The sequence below is a fragment of the Anolis sagrei genome, chromosome 3 (assembly GCF_037176765.1).
Source record: "Anolis sagrei isolate rAnoSag1 chromosome 3, rAnoSag1.mat, whole genome shotgun sequence".
NCBI lineage: Eukaryota > Metazoa > Chordata > Lepidosauria > Squamata > Dactyloidae > Anolis > Anolis sagrei.
The window spans coordinates 100786756-100803767 of record NC_090023.1 but is presented as its reverse complement, the minus strand read 5'-3'; the positions used below and the strand labels follow the sequence as shown (position 1 = coordinate 100803767).

The 17012-nt window shown below is 40.8% G+C and overlaps 1 protein-coding gene across 3 annotated transcripts in view; it reads left to right on the top strand.

The window, feature by feature from the left end:
- Nucleotides 1-17012, top strand: part of GABRG3 (gamma-aminobutyric acid type A receptor subunit gamma3) — a 438558-nt gene that overhangs the window by 212896 nt on the left and 208650 nt on the right. For 2 of the 3 annotated variants that reach the window (XM_060769811.2, XM_060769812.2), the window contains 2 exons: nucleotides 6969-7192; nucleotides 14399-14481. In XM_060769811.2, the coding sequence (XP_060625794.1) occupies nucleotides 6969-7192; nucleotides 14399-14481 (307 nt within the window). The remainder of the gene's footprint in view (nucleotides 1-6968; nucleotides 7193-14398; nucleotides 14482-17012) is intronic. The other variant, XM_060769813.2, reaches the window with a different exon arrangement.

The following is a 17012-nucleotide window of genomic DNA, read 5'->3' as shown; positions in this document are numbered from 1 at the left end:
TAAAGAAATTTGTTGTCAGCTCTCTGTCATGTTTTTATTAATAAAACTTGTTCTGCCCATTTTGGGAGGTTTGGATATTACAATGGCACTTCTACCACTTCTGCAAGAGAGAATATTCAAAGATGGCTGAATTTCTTTCAGTTTCTGAACTTTTTGGAGCATAGGTTCATTCTGTATCATGATTATATCAGTTTGCAATTTTTTTACGTTTATGTGTTTTCTCTAATATTTTTCTTCAGATGAATTTATAAAGTTAATGCATAATGTATGAAATAAATACATTAAGGAATCTGCACACATAATTGCACACACTGTTACAAATCTCTGAATTTGGAGATATCCAGGTATTCCAATTAATTCATTTTCATGCATTTTTGATCAGAAAAGTACATCACAATATATGGAAATGTACACAAAAAAACACCTGAAAGATTATTTGCATCAGTGTTTGTAGATTATTTCAAAAAGTGTGACTAAAATTCATTCATATTGAAATAACCCCTTTTTACTTATTTATTTAAGTTATATGGACTTGGGAGAAAGGTAAAATATAAATTTCTAGACATATATTTGAGTACATATGATAATCAACACAGTTAAAAAGTAGACCCCCTAAACCTGGGATAATGTATCTATTGGTAAATGAAAGTACTGAAACTTATCCACAAAAAAGTTCTCTGCTTCCTAGGAGAACCTCAAAAGAACACCAACCATCTCTACTCTCTCCACTGTTGCTCTGCTTCTGGCCTTTTTGAATGACTGGTTGAGGAAATGGCAGAGGTTGTGGTTAGGAACAGCTGCCCCTCTCAGACAGCAATTGTGCTTTCCTGTTTCTGCAGAATGATCCTTGATTTATCTACAGATCATATCAAAATCCAACATTTTGGTCCCAAAACCTGCCCTTGACTTATACATAAAGTCGACTTATGTCTTCCCCAGTAAGATATAACTAGTAGCAATTCATAGGCATATCTTCAGTGAATTTGCCCAGTCCCCTTAGTGGCCATCATCATATCATGTGTTGTTAAATTTCATGTATAAGTGAAAAAAGTCAACACAAAAAAAGGGTCAATTTATCCATGGGTCAACCTGTGTACTGTACCATAACTCTCTGTGAAATGGCTCTCAACATATGGACAAGTCCATAGTTTTGGCCCCCAAACCTGCCCTCAATTTATACAGAGGTTGACTTACACACGAGGAATCATTCACCACCCTTCTTTCTAGGTTCAGCAAGAAGTCTTGAGGAGTACAAATAGAATATGTGAATAGAATATATTCTTTTAGATTTGTGTTTGTTTCTTTTGCATTTATTCTGTCCCTAAACCTTTCCAAATAAGTGTGCAGATCTAGAGAAGGTATGCACTATTTATGCACATTTGTTATAAAATGTGACATTTTAAATACACATCACTGTATGCTTTTCAACCAAAATCTGCAACATAAAATGCTTAATTAGAAGAATAACTGTTCTGTTCTCATTTGCACATTACTTTAGGGATTACAAACCACTGAATGAATTACTTGAACAACCCTAAACTACATTGATATCAGTCTTATATAAAAATAAACCTACATACGCCATGTAGTAGGATTTTTTGCTTTACAGTTTTGTGGAGAATGACAGTATGACCCTACTACATAGGTTATTGGAAATCAGTCACACTGATTTGCAGCAGAATGTATCCCCCCCCCCCTCCAAAAGACCCTTGGCATTCTCAGAAACTATATAAACACCAATATTACTCCTTCACTCAATAGAAAGAGAAACTTTCTAACTGACAGAACACTATAAAGTACCCAGGACTCCACTGAGTTTCTGGCCTTTTCTTGCTTCTAGTGAAGCTAGAATACTTCACCATAGAAATATATTACATTATGCGCAGAATGCAATTACTAAGAGAAGAATGAAACATAAATGATCATTTTTAAAATATCACAGCTCAGTCAAAGCTGGGTCAAGTGAGATCCTGAAAATGGCAAAATGTTATAGACCTTGGATTATGAAAACAATTGTCTTTAACCAAATCACTGTCAGAAATATATTCCCTGAAAATATGCCTCTAAAAGCGCACCTGCTCCAAATTGGAGGGGGGGGGGCTGCATCTAACCAGTTTTTAAGATGTGTCAACTTGTAATTGAAAATATTTGGGATATTATTTATAAACATCATTTGCTGCTTGTAAACAATGTATGTTCTACAATGCACTATTAATATCAATACCATTCTCAATAAGTTTCTAAAGAAATAATTCAAGACAATTAATTATTCCAGTGATCAATAGACTACTGAAAGGATGAAACACAGAAAGAAAAATTGATATTGGAATCACTTTCCCGGAATACATATGGACTTTTATGATGGCAGGGAACAATTCTCCCGTTCAGAGAAGCACTGGGATTCATCAACTAGGCCATTAATGTATTCCTTTCTCTATTGAATAAAAAGTCCCAAACCCAAACTGCAGCAATAAATAGCCTATCTAATATCACTGGCTGACATATAGATCAATTTTCCAACAGTTACTGAAATCACATATAGCTGTTTTCTAAAACTGTTGACAGAATGCCTTAAAATGCTTTAAAATATGCTGTAAACTGAAGCCACCATAGTCATTCAGATCATGCCTCAATTTTGTAGTTAAAAACTACTTTGCCTTACAACCTGCTTCATAATTTATGTTGGAAAATGGATATCAGAGGCATGGTTAATAGTTACATTTGTAAGCAGGATTGTTTTTATTGTTTCTTCCATTTTGTTAAGACATGTCACAAAATGCTCTCTATTACTGGTACATCTGGTAAATAACAGGTTCATCTAATGACCATCATTTTATGGTTAAAAATAGTCTATGAATGTTTACAAGGTGCAATCTTAGAAATATAGGCTGCATTTTCTCAAGCTGAATGGCATTATTGAAATATATTCAGTTTAATATGACTAAATGGAGATGCTGAGAAATCTAAAAGATTAAACATGACCAGCAATTACAGGCAACATTTGATGAGTACAATGTGTACTTTAGGATACTATGTGTGGTTAATTGAATTATTGAGGTATTTGTTAACATTATATTCCATTTTTAGAATACAGATCCTTCCAAAGTGGCCAACAGCTGTGAAGTAAAATCCCTGCTGGTGCAATTATGATGGATTATGTTGTTGTGCAAGTATTAGAGCAGGAATGCACAATTGCAGAGAAGTTGGGATTTTTTTTTAAAAAAATGTAAACCAGAAGGATTATCTATCCTGCCTGAGGCAAGAGGCGATGCCTTTGCATGTGACTGGACTTTCCTGGGCTGTTTTAAGATAACCCCCCCCCCCCCACAAAAAAAACTTTATGTTTGAAAACAGACCTTCCTAGTAGGCCTGGGTAACAACGAAAAAATTTGTTTCTAAAATCGATTCGTTTTTTGGGGGTTTTTGCGTTTCGATATTTAAAAGAATTCTGAAATTTTTCTTTTAAAAAGTTCGATATTTACGAAATTTCGTAAATGTTAAAATAATTATGAAACATTAACGAAGCAAATACGAAACAATAACGAATCGATTCGTTAATGGTGGACGCGACCGCGCAATACGCTAAAAAACCTCCAAATGGGACAGGGGAACTTCTGAAGCATCCCTCTCCCTCTGTTGTTGACTGTTGGTGTGATATTATAATTTTTTTTCACTAATTAAACAAAAAACAACTATAAAACTTGCCCCAGACATGCGGAAATAATAACGAAACGACCTCAAACCGATAACAAAACGAATACATAACGAATCCGAAACATTTACAAAATGGGGAACCATAGAAGAATTTGAAGGTGTGGAACAATTTTCAACTGCAGAACCTGAAAACTGCTGTCCAACAAGGTATTAGATGCCATTATAAATGTAAAATAAAAGCTGTTTACATAGTTAAAAACTGGTTCCAAATACAAATATCACAACATTGAAACATAACTTCTTGGGATCTTTAACACAGTGCAGTTGGTATGAGTGTTCAATGCAGTCAAACAGAAGGATACAAGCTTGTATACACTTTTGCAGATGATGGCACTAAGAGGAAGAATAGAGTAAAAACAGATGGATTTATATGGTAAAACAGTTCCATATTTAGGGAGGAAAACCAAACATGTAAATATAGACTGGGTGACCACTAACTTGGCAACAAATAGTACCAAGAAAAGGGATCTCAAATTTTTGAATTCCACTGACTAAACATGCCAAATGTGTAATATACCGTATATACTCGACTATAAGCCGGGTTTTTCAGCCCTTTTTTCAGGCTGAAAAACCTCCCCTCGGCTTATATTCGGGTCAGGGTCCTGGCGGGAGTGTGTGGGGCTGAAAGAAGAGCCCTTTCCCCATGCCTTCCCACCAGGATCCTCACCTGTCTCCTCCCTTGCACCCTGCACACCTTTCCCTCCTCTGAGCCTGGCGGAGAGCAAGGCCATGGACACGCCCCATGGCCAGGGCTCCCTCCTCCGCCAAGGAAACCTCGCACAGAACAAAGGAGGAGGAGGGAAAGGCAAGCCTTCCTCGGCAGCGGTGGCGGCGGCAGAGGAGGAGGGAGTCCCAGCGCAAGGCTTTTCCATGGGTTTGCTCTCCTTCTTCCTCTTCCCATGCGTGGCCACAGTGGCGGGAGGAGGTAGAAAAGCTGAGCATGGGGCACGGGGGGAGGGAAAGGTGAGCGCTGCTCCCCTTCCTCTCTCGCCCCAAGCACACCTTCCTTGGCAATGGCCTTAAAAGCATGCACGGGCCATGGGAGGAGAGAAAGGCATGCGTGTCTTTCCTGCCTCTGCCACCGAGGAAGGTGCACGCGCGGTGAGAGAGGAAGGGGAGCGGCAAGCGCCTTTCCCTCCCCCCTCACCTCATGCGTAGTTTTTCTGCCTCCTCCCGACACTGTCCCCGCCACCACGGCCAAGCATGTGATGAGGGAGGAGACCCAGTCACTGAAAAGCCTGCCGCTGGGGCTCCCTCCTTCTCTGCCGCTGCTGAGGAAAGCTGAGGGGGAAGGAGGGAAAGACAGAAGGGACTAGATGGCCCTTGGGGTCTCTTACAACCCTCTTCATTAGTGTTCTTGTTATTATTGCTACTAGTATTGAGACTGGGTGGCCATCTCTCAGGGGTGCTTTGATTGTGCTTCAACTGCATCAAGGCAGAAGGGGGTTGGACTAAATGGCCCTTGGGATCTCTTCCAACTCTTTATTAGTATTAATATTATTGTTGTTATTATTATTAAGGCTTGGTAGCCATCTATCAGGGGTGCTTTGATTGTGCTTCAGCTGCATCAAGGCAAAAGGGGGTTGGACTAGATGGTCTTTAGAGGTCCCTTCCAACACTATTACTATTACTATTACTATTATGATTATCATTAAGGATAGATTGCCATCTGTCGGGGTGCTATATAACAACAACAACCACCACAACCACAACAACAACAACTTTTGATTGTGCTTCAGCTGCATGAAGGAAGAAAGGGGTTGGACTAGATGGTCTTTAGAGGTCCCTTCCAACACTATTACTATTACTATTATGATTATCATTAAGGATATTGCCATCTGTTGGGGTGCTATATAACAACAACCACCACCACCACAACAACTTTATTTTTATACCCCGCCACTATCTCCCCGAAGGGACTTGAGGCACCATACAAGGGGACAAGCCTGAAAATCAGGGGGGGGGGGGGGGGGAATCACAATCCTAATGCACATTTTTATTATGCTTTCCCTACATGAAGGTAGAATGAAGGGAGTTGAACTAGATGGCCTTTAGAGGTCCCTTCCAACTCTAGGATTCTATGAAAGGAGTCGTAGTCTACCACGAGCAGAACATGATCCAACAAGTGTGATGCTGTAGCTGAAAAGGCCAATGCTATTCTAGGCTGTATCAATAGGAGAAGCCTGACAGAAGGCAAAAGGGAACTGATATGATACTTTACCTCGGCTGTTTTTTAAATTTTCTTTTCATGATAATTATTTAATGCAACTGTTTATTTTAACTTATTGTACAATGTTTAGTATTGCCTTTTTTGCTTGGAATTTTTATGTTTTTCTGTTTATATAGGCATTGAATGTTTGCCTGTTACTATGTTGGAAGCCGCCCTGAGTCTCCATGCGGAGATAGGGTGGGATACAAATGGAGTTTTATTATTATTATAAAATTATTGTTGATACCATATTGGGTTTTTTTACCCTCCTTTTTCACTTACAGAGCTAGTTTACTATTTTTCTTTTTATTTACCATATTGAAATATGGTAAATATTCAAAAACATTTCACCTACTTATGCCTCAATTAATGCAATTTATTCATATCTAATTTTAGTTTTGAAATTAACCAGTAGCAGCTGCATTTCTCACCCTTGGCTTATACTTGAGTCAATAAGATTTCCCAGTTTTCTGTGGTAAAATTAGGTGCCTCTGCTTATATTCGGGTTGGCTTATACTCGAATATATACAGTAGTGGCTGAAAGAGTCCAACCAATTTTAGGTTGTCTCAATGGAAATATAATGTCCACGTGTACCACTCTATTCTCCTTTTGTTAGACCACACCAAAAGTAAAGCATCCATGTCTGGACGTGCCTATTTAAGGAGAATAAAACCAAGTAGAATATAGCTAATAGTGAGTGCTAACAAACTCTCTGAAGATAGATGGAAGAAGATGGGTGTAGTATGACAGCTTCCTTCCTGTTTTTTATGCCACACATCCCCTGTCACATTTGCAGATTGGCTGCTTTTTATCTTTTTCTAGAATGGTGGCAGATAGGTCACCCCACCCATTGGCAAGCTGCAATCAGAAAGAGTTGTTGAAGATCTTCCCTGTTATTCATTAATAAGGTTGTCATTTTAATTATCCCAAAACAAGTCTCGTTCCTCATCATTTCTAGGAATATGGGTAGAAAATGAGATGTGAAGATTTTTAGAAATGCATAAGCTCTTGTAAATATTTGATTGTAATCTTTTCTGATTGCAGGAATACCAAATTGATATATTTTTTGCTCAGACATGGACTGACAGCCGTCTCCGTTTTAACAGCACCATGAAAAGAAGTCTCACCCTGAATAGCAACATGGTTGGGTTAATTTGGATCCCAGATACCATCTTCAGGAATTCTAAAACTGCAGAAGCTCATTGGATTACAACACCAAACCAGCTCTTGAGAATATGGAATGATGGGAAAATCTTGTATACTTTAAGGTAGGAAGCCAACTTATTTGCCTATTAATGAATGACACCATTAGGGCATTTTAGTCTTATAAATTACTGTGTAGAAGCAGAAAAATCTTCATTTAAATTGTATCGTCTTCCAACAACTATAATTCTGAAATGCATTGAAACTGTCCAGGCAACCTAATAAATTACTTGACTGATCCACAGAATGCCTTGTGGTAATAGGTTACAAAAACATCTATTGTTGTCAGAAAGGGCAGGATTTGCCATTCACCTTTTAAATTGCAATTCAACTACAATAAAATAAAATAAAAACTAATCTTAAAAGTTAGTTTATTATCAAACTGTTCTGCAAATTGTTGGTGTGTTCTAATATTCACTCAGAAATTTGGATTTATTCAGTTACTTTAATTATAAGTATCTGCAGAATTATCTATACACATTCAAAAGGTTAATAAAGTTAATGCCTGTTAGTTACTGACGGTGTTGCACTTAAGACTTGTGCACTTTACGAACTATCCTACTGGTGTGGCCGGAACACCTATCACCACCTGTATTGCTGCTATCCATGTGGTTCCCCATCCCCCTTTGTGTACTGTCCCTGTTACTACTGTATAGCGGAAGGGGCAGGGGAGGAGGTGGGCTGGAGCCTGTGAATAAAAATGAGGTGGGGAGGGGGGAGGAGGGGGAGAAAGGATGTTGGCAAGGACCAAAAAATCAAACAACGAGCAAAGCAGAAAGCAAGATCTTGGCTCTGGATTGCGGCATGGAGGGGGGGAGGTCTTCCACTAGCCGAGGGGCCCCCATAGAGGTCGTGGTGGGAAGGAGGAGATGCGGAAAAAGGAGACCTCAAATTTGGCCTAATTCGGACCGCTTATCCATATTAACAACCCCCAACCGGTCTCCTAAGGTAAATTGGTGTAACCAGGTGAGCGGGCCCTCTGGTTTGAAGGTGGTGTTGTTGAACGCCAGATCTGTCAACGGAAAAACGACCTGGATCCAGGATCTAATCCTGGAGGAGCGGGCAGATCTGGCGTGCATCACGGAGACCTGACGGCTCTTGGGGATTTTCCCGCTACCTCGGTAGGTGACCATGTCGAGGCCTTGGTCGCTCTCTGGAATGGGGAGATGACCAGGGCAATTGACAGGATCGCTCCGGAACGTCCCCTCTCAAGTAACCGAGCTAAACCAGCTCCTTGGTTTACTGAGGAGCTGGCAGCGATGAAGCGAAGGAAGAGGGAACTAGAGAGCGTGTGGCGCTCGGACCCAAGCGAGCCAAATCGAGCACGGTTTGTGTCCTTCCTAAGGGCATATGCCGCGGCAATAAAAGCCGCAAAGAAAACCTTCTTTGCGGCTACTATTGCGTCTGCAAAAAACCGTCCGGCGGAGTTGTTTCGGATTGTCAGAGGTCTTTTAACTCCCCCTACTTCAGGCGGGAGCCCTGACAATTCGGCCACGCGCTGTGAAGCATTTGCTCGGTTCTTTGCAGACAAAGTCGCTTTGATCCGTTCTGGGCTGGACACCACATTAAATGCAGTCTCCGTGGATGTGACACAAGCACCTGCTTGTCCTATTTTGATGGATTCTTTTCAGTTTGTGAAGCCCGAGGATGTGGACAAGATACTTGGAGGAATGAGGCCCACCACGTCCATCCTAGACCCCTGCCCATCCTGGCTTCTGAAGGAGGCCAGAGGGGGATTGGCTGAGTGGGTAACGGTGGTGGTTAATGCCTCCCTTCGGGAAGGCAAGATTCCAGCGAGCCTAAAACAGGCTATTATAAAACCGCTGTTGAAGAAACCATCATTGGACCCCACCAAATTTGACAACTTTCGGCCTGTTTCCAATCTTCCCTTCTTGGGCAAAGTCATGGAAAGCGTGGTGGCCTCACAACTCCAGGTATTCTTGAGAGACACGGATTATCTGGATTCGGCACAGTCTGGTTTCAGACCGGGACATGGTACCGAGACGGTCTTGGTCGCCTTAGTGGATGATCTGCGCCGGGAGCTAGACAGGGGGAGTGTGTCCCTGTTGGTGCTCCTGGACCTCTCAGCGGCCTTCGATACCGTCGACCACGGTATTCTTCTGGGGCGCCTTGCAGAGATGGGTCTTGGGGGCACTGCTTTGCAGTGGCTCCAGTCATTTCTGGAGGGCCGTACCCAGAAGGTGTTATTGGGGGACTCCTGTTCAACACCACAGCCTTTGACCTGTGGGGTTCCTCAGGGCTCTATACTGTCCCCCATGCTGTTTAACATCTACATGAAGCCGCTGGGTGAGATCATCCGGAGTTTCGGGGTGCGGTGTCATCTGTACGCAGATGACGTCCAACTCTGTCACTCCTTTCCACCTGCTACTAAGGAGGCTGTCGAAGTCCTGAACCGGTGCCTGGCCGCTGTAATGGTCTGGATGAGGGCGAACAAACTGAAATTAAATCCAGACAAGACAGAGGTACTCCTGGTCAGTCGCAAGGCCGAGCAGGGTATAGGGTTACAGCCTGTGCTGGACGGGGTCGCACTCCCCTTGAAGGCGCAGGTTCGCAGCTTGGGTGTGACCCTGGATTCATCGCTGAGCCTGGATCCCCAGGTTTCAGCGGTGACCAGGGGAGCATTTGCACAGCTTAGGCTCGTGCGCCAGCTGCGCCCGTACCTTGGGAAGTCTGACTTGGCCACGGTGGTACACGCTTTGGTCACATCCCGCCTCGACTACTGCAACGCTCTCTACGTGGGGCTGCCCTTGAAGACGGCCCGGAAGCTTCAGCTAGTCCAGCGCGCGGCAGCCATGTTGTTAACAGGAGCAGGACGCAGGGAGCATACAACGCCCTTGTTGTTCCAGCTCCACTGGCTGCCGATTTGCTACCGGGCCCAATTTAAGGTGCTGGTGTTATCCTACAAAGCCCTAAATGGTTCCGGCCCAAAATACCTTGCGGACCGCATCTCGGCCTACGAGCCCACGAGGACCTTGAGATCATCTGGGGAGGCCCTTCTCTCGGTCCCGCCTGCCTCACAGGCACGCCTGGCGGGGACAAGAGAGCGGGCCTTCTCGGTGGTGGCCCCCCGGCTGTGGAACTCCCTCCCTGCTGAAATTAGACAGGCACCCTCCCTTATGGCCTTTCGTAAGGGCCTGAAAACATGGCTTTTCGAGATGGCCTTCAACTGAGTGCTATGTTATTGGAAATGACGACCGGAATGGACTACGACTATGAGATTGATTATGACCCCATGATAAGACGAAGCGGATTTTTAGTATAATTAGATGTTATGTATTAGTAAGATGTTATTTTGTTGTCTTGACTTATTGTAAACTGTTTTTCTATGTTTTGTACACCACCACGAATCGCCCTAGGGCTGAGAGCGGCGGTTAATAAGTGCAAGTAATAAATAAATAAATAAATAATAAATAGTTGGTTCAATAGAAGCGTATATGTATTTATGAGACTGTGGATGATCATTGAGATTCTCCCATACCTGGAAACTGTACTGGGTTCTCCCTTTACATATAGTCTGGAAATAAATACCTGCAGGTGTGATGGCATAAAGACTAGCAGAATGACATTACTGGATACTGTGATTTGATGTGAGTTTATTAAGTCAAACTGATTGTAGGTAGCTGTAAAACTAAAAGAAAAGATAAATGTCCAAGCAAGAAAGTCAGAAGGGAAAACACATGAACCCATGGATTGCGGCTAGTCATCCAAGCACAGTTCATTCTGTTAAGTAGCATCAAGTCTGCCCTGACGTAATTAAGGAGACAATAAAAATGTTAGACTTGCATAACATTCAGTTAAAGTTTGACAATTCATACTTTTCAAACAATTCATAGGACTTTTCTGCAAAGATCCTTCTGAACTGGTATCTCATTATGTTTTCTGGTAGATATCACATGCATAGTCTTCCTAAATTTTCTGAAAGTTGATTGTACATTTCAGTGCACATTTCACTGAACATCAGTATTTTTGCTTAGGTCATTTCAACAAATATGATATTTTCTTAGGAAATATGTTATAGTCTATTTTTAATTATTTAAAACTGCCTTGGGTGCACAGAAGTGAAGCAGTTATAAAATGTAACAAATGTGAAGATTAAACTATGCACATAGTTAAAAGATTCCACAATTTTAGCTTTTCTGTTCTTACAAGGAATAGCATCCTTAATTTGGGTGAAATAGTATGTCACTGGAAACATATGATATTGTTGTTAAGGCATTGATATGTTTCGATTTAATATTTTCACCACTGGAATGCTACTTTCTTATTGTATTCTGCTTTAAATAGGGTTTTTTTTTTACCTTGGTAGAATTCCATAAAGTTGGAAGGGGCCTTTGTCTAATCTTACTACTCCATGCAGATTCTGCAGTGCAAGATCCAACTATCAGATCCGCAATAAATAGATGGTCCACTCCTTGACTAAATAGTTCCAGCAAATGAGAATGTATCACCTTCCATGGCTGTCCGTTTAACTGCTGAATTTGTTTCACTGTTAGAAGTTTTGTTCTACTACTGCATTAAAATCTGCTTTCCTGCAATTTCCATCTAGTCTTTCCACACGGAACATCAAATAAGAACTTTGCTCCACCTTCTGCATTCAGCATTTCAGATATTCAAAGACGGATATCATGGCTACCTTTAATCTTCTCATCTTCAGCATAAACTTAGTCACCTCTTTCAACCATTCCTTGAAAGACATGGCTTCCAGGTTCCACAATGGCCTAGTCATTATTCTCTGAATGTATTCTAGTTTATCAGTATCTTTCTCACTACACTGTTTTGAGCTCAGTACTCAAAAATGTAGTTTGGCTAAAGCAGAATAGAATGGCACTATTATCTCCCATGGTCTTCAACAGAATGGTAAAATTATTATTTTTTTTAATTACACCTCATACAGTCCCACAATCACCATGGCTAGCAACCATGCTGGATGGAAGAATTATAAAAATTGTAGTGCAAAATAACTTTACAAAGTTCTTCCCTAGACACCACAGTTCTGCTTATCAGCTCAAGACCACACTGGCTTTTTATTGAGCTCCCCCAAACTGGCATCTAGTGCCAATTTAATCAGCTAAACTCAATGTCACTTTGGGATGGTTCTTTCTATTTCCTCATTCCTACATGCTCTTTAAAAAATGCATGCTCTGCTCTTCTTTATCAATTATTATGATGAATTAGATCATCTCCCCCATACACACACAACAAGCGACTATTCTGTCACATTAAATTGAAAATCGGAGTCTCGACTATCTCTTTCCCCACCCCTTCTCATCTTTCTGAAGCCTCTCCCCTTCAACTCAATCCACCCACCCCTGAGCAGTTTTGCAAAACAGTTGGAAAAGACAAGGACATTTTTTCCTCAACTTCTTTTTCTGTCTCTTCCACTCATGTAGACCATGCCAGGGAGGGGTGCATGCAAGCATGTCCCCACCCACTCACAGAGAACTACAGCTCCCATTTAAAATGTGCAGGAGAAGAGTAAAGAGAACAAAAAGAAGCTTGGCATTCTTGAACATATCAGTTTTAAGAGAAAAAACATTCCTGCTGGTAAAAACAAAGATTTGGGAAGGAACTGGGGAGGGGAAGCCCAATATGTCCTGGAATTAGTAATAAATGGCCTATATCTTGGCAACAAAACAGTCAGCCACAGGACTAAAAACCATGATATTACAATATAAATGGCCAATCTAGATCAGCCTATAATTTCATTCATGATGTCTTGTTTTTTTAAAAAAAGAGTTTCTAAAAAACTGCATTGGTTAGCATTTGTGGTGTAAACAATATACAAATTCATTTGTAGCAACAACTTTCACATGAAGAAAGAATGGAGATACATGTAACATATTCTAGAGTACCCATGTAATCCATGCAGAAAAACACAATACTTATGTGTCAAACAGTGATTCCTTTATTGGGCCAACTAGAATGCAAAAATATCACACTGGCTTCTTCATCAGGCAAAGATATTAAAATCATACAGTAGAAATTGCAGTTGGTGCAAAGATCAGATGCCAGGTTGTTAACTGGAGTAAGTTACAGGGAGCAGTCAACCCCCCTGTTTAAACAGCTCCACTGGCTGCCAATAAGTTTCTGGTCCCAGTTCAAGGTGCAGGTTATCACCTATAAAGCTCTAAATGGTTCGGGACCTGCTTGTCTTCATGACTGCATATTCCCTCATAAACCCACATGTTCCCTAAGATGTTCTAGGGAGGCTCTTCTCTTGCTCCCACCTTCGTCTCAGGCTCGTTTGGTGGGGACGAAGGAGAGGGCCTTCTCAGTTGTCGCCCCTTCTACCCATCTAAGATGAGGATGTTCCATTGTGCATTCAATTAGACAATTCCCTGGTCAGCTGGCCCTTCTAAGTCCTAAATCGGTCCTTGCACTTTACTACCGTAGTATCTAAAGTTAATATGATCCTCTCTAAATTACTCTTATCCTTATTGCTACTATAAGACCCATGCATTTTATTCACTACATCCTAAATTGTTGTACACCAGTTCATCCACAATGATACTTGAATTATAATGTTGGTTGTTGTTTCTGATGCTTGTTTTATACACTGTTATAATGTTGTTTTCTGTTGTTTTATAGTGATGTTATGTATTTAACTTTGTTGATTGGGCTTGGCCCCATGTACGCCACCCCGAGTTCCTTCGGGAAGATGGAGGTGGGGTATAAGAATAAAGTTGTTGTTGTTATTATTATTATTATTATTATTATTATTATTATTGAAGAAAAATGATGATGCTGGAGTCACATGCCTATATTTTGTCTCAAAATTTCCTACTGTGGTCAGTTAAGATGACCGGTGGGGATATCAGTGCAGGCAAAGGCCAATCTCATTCTTGGCCACATGGACTTTCAGTGTTTCATGAATATCACTGCTCTGAAGATTTTAGATATTGTTGTATCATGGAAAATGTGAGCCAGGTGAACAGAATATACTCTATCAAGCATTTGTGTAGAAGCCCTTCCATTCATTTTCATTGATGGCAGTGGCACCCATCTGTTCCTCCATCTCCCAGTGCTCTTTCACTGCTTCTACTAAAGCATGAACTGCACCTGAACCACACCTGAAAACTCATTTATCAGCAAATACATTCTGCCTGAGGTTAACTGAAATAAAATTTTAATGAGCCCTTTTACTCTTTTCCCAATGAAGTGTTTGCAGTGTCCTCCTGTTACTAGACATTTTATTTTTAAAAAACCTGTCATCATATAGAGACTGTAATAGCTACCTGGTTTCCCTCCAGACTTACCATCAACGCCGAATGCCAGCTGCAGCTACATAATTTCCCAATGGATAAACATTCCTGCCCGTTGATATTCTCCAGCTGTAAGTAAGAGTCTTGGTGCCTATCTACTCTCTGCAAAACTTTCCATAAAGACATGAATTTGCTTCTCATCTTGACAGGTGATTCACATTTGTTACAATGGTGCTGGAGGTGTTGAGTGTTTCCTAGATGTGCATGTTTTTCCTCTTCCATATTTGTGACAGGAGATTTTCAGCTCACAAGGTTCTGACAAAGGTAACAATTGTATACTTATGGTCTCTGTTATGCTTCAGCCAAGAACTGATGCTTAGGACAAAACAAGCATAACTGTAAAAAGTAGGATATTGGGATATGTCTCGTACATCCTGAGAAGTATTAAGGATTTGTGAGAAACAGCACAAAAGCAGTCAATGCTATATATATATATAGCATTAAATTTAACATACTGAACAGTTTCAGTTGGATGAAATACTGCCTCTACATAAGTGTGTCAGAGTGTATACAAGCACATATATTTATTTATTTATTTACGGCATTTATATGCCGCCCTTCTCACCACGAAGGGGACTCAGAGCGGCTTACAAGGTATATATACATACAATATATTATTAACATAGTACAATATCAGTTTTAAATATTGCTATATTGCACTATATCAATTATACTGTAATATTATTAGTAATATTACATGTAATATAAATATATAATTATAATATCATATTATTAGTAGTAGTATTATATTGCATTACATTACAATATTATAAATATTATATGTATATACAATATATTATGTATATTATATGTATATACAATATATTAGACAGAGGTACTCCTAGTCAGTCGCAAGGCCGAACAGGGCATAGAGTTACAGCCTGTGTTGGATGGGGCCGCACTCCCCCTGAAGACGCAGGTTCTCAGCTTGGGTGTGACCTTGGACTCATCGCTGAGCCTGGAACCCCAGGTTTCGGCGGTGACCAGGGGAGCCTTTGCACAGCTAAAGCTTGTGCGCCAGCTGCGCCCGTACCTTGGGAAGTCTGACTTGGCCACGGTAGTCCACACTCTGGTTACATCCCATTTAGACTACTGCAACGCTCTCTACATGGGGTTGCCTTTGAAGACAGCTCAGAAGCTCCAACTAGTCCAATGCTCGGCAGCCATGATTTTAACAGGAGCGGAGCGCAGGGAGCATAGAACCCCTCTGTTGCGCCAACTCCACTGGCTGCTACCGGGCTCCATCTGCTACCGGGCTAAATTCAAAGTGCTGGCGTTGGCCTTTAAAGCCCTAAACGGTTCCGGCCCAAGCTACCTATCTGACTGCATCTCTGCCTATGAACCCACCAGGACTTTGAGATCTTCCGGGGAGACCCTGCTCTCGATCCCGCCTGCTTCTCAAGCTCGGCTGGCGGGGACGAGAGATAGGGCTTTCTCAGTGGTGACTCCTCGGCTGTGGAATGCCCTTCCTACGGACATTAGACTAGCACCATCTCTAATGGTATTCCGCAAAAAGGTGAAGACCTGGATGTTTGTGCAGGCGTTTGAGTAATTTAGTGCAATCTGGTAATGGAACATAGGAATTGAACAATGGACGACGAACCTGGACTACGCTTGGAGGATGAGAAGATTGGGTACGGTTGTTTTTTGTAATAATTGTGCATTGTAATTGCTTATTGGTAATTTATGGATAATGTGTTGTCAATTGTTATATGTTGTATGGAACCACTACTGTTTCTACTGTTTTTGCTGTTTGTGAACCGCTGTGAGTCGCCTTCGGGCTTGAGATACAGCGGTATATAAGCAAAGTAAATAAATAAATAAATAAATAAATATTATATATTATATTATAACATATTATTAGAATAGCACATATCCCTGTCTATAGGTTTTTCTTATTATGGAGAAAGCTTTCTAGTCACTTTACTATCAACACTGACCCCTTAGACACATAGAATGGCATATATCTTAAATAACATGTGGTTGCACTCCAAAATGCCAATGCAAATATTGTCCTAATCAAGTTAACAATGTTTTTTTTAATTTTGTCATAACTCTTTGTTTATTATATCCATTTTTTCTGTGGTAAATTTTGCCTGGGAAATATGCATCAAAGAGCATTTCAGAGACAGTATTCACAGCAACAGACAGACAGACAGATAGATAGAATTTCTTTCACAATTCACACTTTTTTGATTTGAGTTAAAGATGAGCTTGTCTTGGCAATCACGTAATTGAAATATCTTTATTTTATAGGGTTAGGTGTGTAGTTTCATTCCATCCTAATAATGTACATAGGGCTACTGTGGAACTTTGGTAGGCAATGCAAAAACTCATTTTTGATATTGTTTCCACTAGAGGGAATTGTTGTCCTTGAGCATTTGCATGACAATATTCATTGGGGAGTTTTATTTCATTCTGTTATTCAGTTCTGATATGTTTAAATGGGGCATGGACAGAAGACCTTTCTGGGGCATTTTATTTAACAGTGGTAAGTAACTTTCACAGTGATATAACTTCAACAAGCATTTGTGCATTGACTGCCTTCATAATTCATGTGAAGTGATATAAGTGTAGGGTGAACATTGAAAGTGCTCTAAAG